Genomic DNA, 7540 nt, shown 5'->3' with positions numbered 1-7540 from the left:
CACACACACACACACCATATTCTAAGTTGACTATTGGAGGATGTTTGATCACATTGTGGACCCCAAGATTTGTGAACAGGAAAAACTTGTTTCTTGTCGTGGTGTGGCTCAGCCCTAGCATATATCTTTAGCCAAGAGCTTCCTGTCTATTGTAAACAGGTGGTTATGGTGTGGCTCACCCCTAGCAACACCTTTAACTCAGGAGCCTTGTGTAAACAAGAGCTAAATAAAGTCAACCATAGGCCAAGAGGCACAGCAAGCAACCAGTTGACAGGGAGTGATCATACAAAAAACACAGGAAGGAGGGACATTGAGTTGAAGGGTATTTAAGATAGTGTAGCAAAGGGAAAAGGCTTTTTCCTTCTGGAACGTTGGTGGAGTAGGAAGGTCAGCTGGGTGCTTTCTCTGCCACTCTGAGCTTGTAGATTTTCACTCTAGCACCTGGCTCCTGAGTCTTTATTGGTAAAATCAAATGTTTGGAATTGTGTTTTTAAAAACAATAGTTGACATACTTCAGTTAACAAGAACAGTTAGCCAGAGCAGAGCTGCAGAAGCTTAAAAGCTTTTATATAGATTTTGATGGATTAGGCTTTTGTTTTAGTTTTGTCAGATGGTACTGTCTACATGCCCAGTTTTGCAGCCTGAATGGTATTTTTATCATGGAGTCAGTTGTGTTAAGGTCTCAGGGCCTACTACGGTCTTGAGACCTGTAACAATCAGCAGCATCATTGGGAAGTTAGAACCCTGAAATACACTATTCCCCAAAAAAGCCTCTGCAGTGTCTGTGTCAGTATGTGAGTGTTTTCAAGAGGAAGGAGGCAGAGAAACCCAACTGAATGGATGGAGCAGAAAGGATTCCCAGAGGCAAGTCAGGTTTAACCCAGGAACAGCACTCCCAGTGCTTTCACAACTATTTAAAATACAAGAGCAAAGCTAGCAGAGCTCCCCTGTCAGAGCTGAGCTCCAGCAGAGTGCTGCTAATAATGTTATGGTTGGTGTGCATGTGCATCAAGCAGGATTTCTCCAGCCTCCCCAAACTGGAGATTTCTCCCCAGTTGACACTTCTTCACTGAACCGGTTTCCAAAGCTGTTGGACCCAAGATGCATAATTCCTCATGAAAAATTCAGTCTGTAGTCTAATATGATTGAAACTCAGCCTGGGTTTGTTTTATAATGCACTGGACTAGGAAGTCTGTGGGAAGTGAATTATTCAAGATGTGTAGGCAAACAAGGGATCTGTGCTCTCACATGGGGAGGGGTGATCAAAATTCTATGTGTCTTGTTATCTCACTTTATTTACTTTTAAAAAACGTCTTCAAATATTAGAAAAAAAGAAATCAGCAGCAATCTTCACCTCTGTCAGGTTCTGCGCTTCAGTTATTAATGAACATCAAATTTGACCACAGTTCTCTGTTGCCACATGTTTCACCATAACATTTCTGAGCCGATATTGAATATGTAAAATGTCATTGGATTTCCAAACATGACTGATTTGACTAATTTTATTGGTGAGAGAACTCTGATGAGTGACACTAACTTAGTGTGCTTGCATGTAAGACTGAACTGTAAATTATTCCCGCTGAAGGCAATGAGCAATGGCTGTCTTGAGACTGTTGGCGAGCAGCTTTGGAGTTAACCCTGCAAGCTTACCACAACAGCACGCAGTGGCATGCTGGCGTCCGCTCACAGAAATTTCTAAATCAAACTCCCCCTCGGCCACAGCCTTATAGTGGTCATCGTAGTGTGTAAGTGTTGTCTGTATTGATTCCTCCCCAAAAGCCCTTACCGTTTTGTTGTGGATTCCAAGTTTCTGAATATAAACAGAAATGGTCAGAAACTTTGACTTTGGAGGTCAAAACTGCTGAAAGAGAACAACCAGAATATCTTGCTTATTTAAAGACAGAACGTTTCTGTGAGGAAAGGAGCTTGATTGTATTTATACTAGAAGAAGACTATGGTGGGCTGTGCCTGGGAGGGAAGTGAGAGATGCTCTGCTTTGCACAATAAGTCACAATCCATAATTCAAACTAGAGCTGGTCTTGTGTCCTTTGTACAACAAACAAACAAACAAACAAACAACAACAACAAAACAGTGGGACTGGATGATCAGGAGGACAGCAGGACAATGCAAGTTACTTGAGTGCTTTGGGAAATCTCAGATGATGGAGTGGGAGCGAGAGGAAAGCAGAGGGCAGCCCAAGGAAAGAAAATGCCACGAGGGGTGGGGCTGTTTCCCAGAAAAGACAACACACAGTGACCTACTTAGGAAATAAATACACAAACCAGGAATTGCCCAAGGTCAGAGATACACATCCTCTCCCACTCAGATGATTTCAGGTATTCCGGGCAAGAAAACAAATCACTTAAGAGAGTTCCCTTGTACTTGCCTGGGCAATAAATCTCAGACTGTGGAAAGCTTTCCTTTGCTAAAATGTTGTTAAATAAATGGCAGCAAGCAAACTGAGGTCCACCTTATACATGCTTTTTTTGATAAAGGCAACACCTGACAAAGAACAGCACTTCCCCAGTGACCATTTTACGTCAACCCTGAACAGGTTCCTTTGAGCTGGTCCCCAAGATCACCAGAAGCTCCACAGGCCAGATGCTTCAGACATATACCCGGATGAAACCTGTGTGCTCCAGTGTTCATTTCGCTACATACATTTTCTAGGTGATTTTTTTGAAATAATTTTATTCAAAGCTTTATACGCACCAAGAAGATGAAAGACGTCAGAGTGTATAGGCCCAAACCATTGAAAGCCTCTAAAGTTAAATAAAGACTGTGTTGATAAAAATTATATCTGAATCCATACCCGTATGTTATCAATCACCCTGTCTCTCCTATCTACTTAAGCTTATTATGATCATAATTCCAATAAAATAAACTAGACAAATAACTGTCAGGAAAAAAACACTGAAAAATTCCAAAAAAAAAAAATGTTCTTGTTTGTAAATGTTTGTGGTGACAATCTTCATGACTACATGGATGGAAGGTAGACACCCATCTCCAAGCTGCCATTTTTAGTGTTCTTTTTTCATACCTATGTAAGAAACATCAAATATTGTGGTGGCTGACATTATGTTTAAAGATTAAATTACTGTGCTTAAAAGATCTATAAAACAAAACTTACCTTTAGCCTTAAAAGGCTGTACCAGTGAGAAAGGGACCCTATTAGCCAGCTTGCTTAAGAACAGATGGCCTCCCAGAATGCCTAGGATTTTTCTTGTAATTGTCTAGTCTCACACAATTTTAACAAAAACTGCTGTTCATGCAAGATAAAGGTCACAATGCTAACTGTGTGTTTCTGCTTCTGTCAACAAGCTTGCTTGCTCAAGATAACCAAGGACATCTGTTTGCTAATTGAGCCTCTGTTTACACATAGGCAGGATGCTTGCATGTAGGCAGGATATGTGCCAGACACGACCCTCATAATGTTCTTTCTCTCTCTCTCTCTCTTTAGAAAATAATTAAACAGACAAACAAACAAAAAATCCCAAGCAAACCAAAATTAAAAAAAAATAAGAGAAAGTGCAAAAAAAACACAAACACACACAGAAACAAAATCCATAAAAACACAAAATCAGAAACCATTATAAAGCACAAACAGACCCCCCCCCAAAAAAAAAAAAAGTAATACAAGACAAAAGAAAAATCACTGAATTCATTTTGTGTTGCCATCTACTTCTGTGTATGGGGCCTACCTTTAAGTGAGGATAATATACAAGTGAGACTTTATTGTAGAAAACTAGATTTTTCTTTGCAAGTTGATGTAAATTGGAGACAGCATCTTGCTTAGGGATGGGAGCTTGTGCCCACTTCACCTCTCAGCACTGGGATCCCATCTAGCTTAAACCTGTGCGGGCCCTGTACACGCTACACCACAATTTCTGTGATGTCAACACAACTTTGACATGGTCCCTTTGACATGGTCCAGGAAAGAAAGGCTGAGTCAGGTGGATGCTGGGTAAACAAGGGGGACAATCAGAGACTGGTGACGAAGCCTGATGATTCTTTCTCCATTTTTTTCTCTCTCATTTAGGGCCAAGTCAGACTGTCAACTGACAGTATCTTTTTCTATACCTGTTTCTTTTTCCCCTACCTAAACTTAATCTATTTGGGGTTGAGATGAGGAGCTCAAGAATAGTTCTACTTGGGTTTGAACCCCAGACCTCCAGGTTTATGGTCTGATGTTTTACCAACTGAGCCACCTGTGGAGGTTTCTGGTATTTCTGCTGCCAAAGATACTTTGTAGCTAAAGTCTTTATTGCTTAACCACAGGTATCCTTAATTAAACTGACAGAGAACTCCTGGCTTGTTTGCTCAGGGATTTTTATCCAGTCTTTACCAGCTCAGTGTAGTAATCCCTGTCCTCTGTTTGAGTCAGGCACAATTAGAGCTAATTGGTTGGGACTGTGAGTTCAGAATGACAAAGGTTGACAAGGCCTAAAGGTTAACGGGATTCAAGAAGTTACAAGATATATGTTTATTCAATTAGGACTGACCTGGCTACACATTTTCCAGCTATCTCTTTATAGTGAGTTCAGGACAGTAATTTTAGCTGTCTTTCATTCCAAGAAACAAAGTAAATTTAGAATGACAGTATTTTATGCCATAAGCTGACAAGGTGTAAGGACTTACAATAAAAGTTTGCATTTATTGACACCAAGATTTGTTCTTAATTTAGACATTTCTTGGTTGCCCCATTATATTTTAGGTTCATGGGAAGTTCACAGCAACATGCCATCTCCAGAGTGATCTGAAGCCGCAAATCTGCCTCAAGTCTGTTTCCTGGCAAGGCATCTGGAGGTCAACGAAAGTAGTTACTGCAGCCGTAAACTTTCTATCCATTAATTTAACTTCTGACATTGTTTGAATCAAATCGGGAATTCTATAATCAGGAATTAATGCACCTGAACAGCAGTGCAGCTTCATAAAGATCTTGTAGGAGGTGTGTTCAAACAGTGGGTAAATCCCCAGAAAGTGAGGGTTCAAACCATGCCAGATTTTTTGAAAGATGCAGTAGCACGGAAAAGAAGGGTTGTCAGAGGCTGGAAGCAATTCTGGGGTGCATCATGGTATAGACCTTGAAAACCACCTACTGACCTTCCAGGAAGCTCATATGCCTGCTGAACTTCCTCAATTCAGTGGCTCTTGGAATCTTACAATCTTTCTGTCTCACCTTTCACATACTTCTTTTTTGTTTTGTTTTGCTTTTTTTAGTTTAACTTTTGTATTCATTCAACTAAAAATGATCCAGGTTGGATATACATTTCTGAGTTGATGAATACAAAATTTTCACAATGACCGGCTTGAGCAGGGCTTTAGTCAATGTTGTACCCAGGTCGTGAGACCCCAAAAGACCACCAGAAGTTGAGTCCATTGCAAAACACATGAAGGTTTGTTTAATACAAGCTCGAGCCCAGGTCGCAGCAACCTCCCTGGTGAAGAGGAGGAGTACAGCAGCACAGTCTAGGGGAACAAGGTTTTTAAAGGGCAAAACCGCCAGCAGACAGTTGCATGCCTTGGCATTACATGATTGGGTAAGGGAAATTGACTTTTGAAATGATTGGTTTACTTTAGGCACCAAGTCCATAAACGGTCCTGGCCTGGCTATCTGGATGGTTGCCAGGAGATGGTATCTCTTTAAGTGGTTCTGGCCATCAGGGCCAGTTTCCTAGCAACTGTATCTCTAGTAGGCAGGAAGAGAATTCAGTAAAGCTGGTTCCTCTCCCCAGGTGGCTGGACATTGTTTCCACCTGTCTGGCCTTTGTTCAGGCTTGTGCTTTAGACTTTAAACCAATACCCAAAAAAACCTAATTTTTAATTCTCTGGTCTCTCTGGTCAAAGGCCACACAACCTTTAATTTGATCATATTTCATGATTTAATGTTAAGAATACTATTGCAAAGACACAGACCATTAGATATGATATATTATTAATCATTTGACAGGATTTAAAATACCAACCACAAGTGAATGTAAACCAATGTCAAGGAAATTTTGGCATGTTTCAAAATGCCATTGGTCACAAACATCAAAAATGCTTTATAAACAAAATGTTTATAACATTTTTACAATGTTTATGCAAGATTAATGTTTTAATTTTGTAGAAAAAATTATTTTAGATGCATATAAATGTCTGTGCACCTTTCAATGAGCCAGAGACTTTTTTTAAAAAATATTGCTTAGTTAAACAATATAGACTTTATCAGCAGTTTGGAGAAGTGAGATTACAAGTGACTATGACAGCCTGATGATAATATAGCTCATACAAATGTCGAAGGGAAAATCAAAGTTTATGTCCAAAATACAGTGATTGTTTTAAGATGCCTAAAAGGTTAAATAAAGCATGCTACATGGCAAATGATGCTGTCAGATAAAAGTCAAGTGGAAATCTGATGTCTTGACAGTCTTAATATAGCTTATATTTTCATGAGGGGGGAAAAAAAGAATGTATCTTATGCCTTGCTTAGAGTGTGGAGAACATTTATACAAAGTAGAGTGTGGATATTATATACAATCAGGGAGGCAATTATAGTCATGAGGTTCAACATTGGTGCAAATAAAAAAAAACTCAGATTGTGTCATGTGGGACAAGATAAACCTGCTTCAGTGAAACACAAGCCCATTGCCTCAAATATCCAACAGCTGATGAATTTATCTTTCATGCCTCTTGCAAGTAAACCACGCTTGTCATTATTACGTAGAAATAAAGCAGAGAGTGAGAACTTTGTTGCAGACAAGCCAGCGACCATGGAGAGGAATAGAAAGCTTTGTGCTGTTCCGACTACTAAGGACTGGGTCTATCCCAGAACTGTATCACTCCATATGGGGTTATGCAATAGTAACCAAAATAAGATGTGTGGTCCTACTTGAGCCCAGAAAAAGAAATACAACTGTACCCCTGAGAATTATATGATGGTATGAAATGATGATAAATCTTCACATATATACTGGTATTTTTCTGAGAAATTTTGACTAAAGACAAAGAACTCAGTAGTAAATAGAGTTTGGAATAAAAGAGTGGCTCAAAACTAGATGAAATGGTTATTAAGCTCTGGACACTATACTCCAAACAGAAGATACCTGTCTCCTACCCTAGAAATAGGCTCTGTGGTACAGACAGACCAAACTTGGGAGATGGAGCAGCTATCTGTTCTTTCACATATTTCACTGAGCCCTGAGGGGAGGGGTTTGATGAAGACATTTGTTCCATGTGGCTGGAGACTTCTCTGGTACCAGATCCTCCTCTGAGACCCTTACCATAAATCCGCTTTTCTCCATCAATCTGTAGAACCCATCTTTACGGACTTTACAGCTTCAGTGTAGTCACATCCGATATGCATTTCATTTATTTAGTTCCTCAAAGAAATGTATGTATGCTTTGTTGTGAATGTGGGGTTGAGTTAATTAGCACCAGAATAAATTTTCACCAAACTGTGCTGTGCTTAAATGTGCCTAAAATAAACTACTTAGAGTCAGACTCCAGTAGTTTGAGCCAACACCTACTCCTGAGTCATGTTGTCCTAAACTGCCTTCT

General features: G+C 39.8%; 1 protein-coding gene across 1 annotated transcript in view; it reads right to left on the bottom strand.

The window, feature by feature from the left end:
- Positions 1 to 1570: 1570 nt before the first annotated feature.
- LOC129675198 (signal-regulatory protein beta-1-like) overlaps positions 1571 to 7540 on the bottom strand; it is a 32360-nt gene continuing 26390 nt past the window's right edge. Inside the window, exon 8 of the mRNA XM_055605206.1 lies at positions 1571 to 1810. Within this exon, the coding sequence (XP_055461181.1) occupies positions 1571 to 1810 (240 nt within the window). The remainder of the gene's footprint in view (positions 1811 to 7540) is intronic.

Source organism: Psammomys obesus, unplaced genomic scaffold, assembly GCF_907164565.1.
Source record: "Psammomys obesus unplaced genomic scaffold, mPsaObe1.curated_primary_1811, whole genome shotgun sequence".
NCBI classification, from domain to species: Eukaryota; Metazoa; Chordata; class Mammalia; order Rodentia; family Muridae; genus Psammomys; species Psammomys obesus.
Note: the sequence above shows the minus strand (reverse complement) of the source record. Positions and strands in the feature narration are given on the sequence as shown.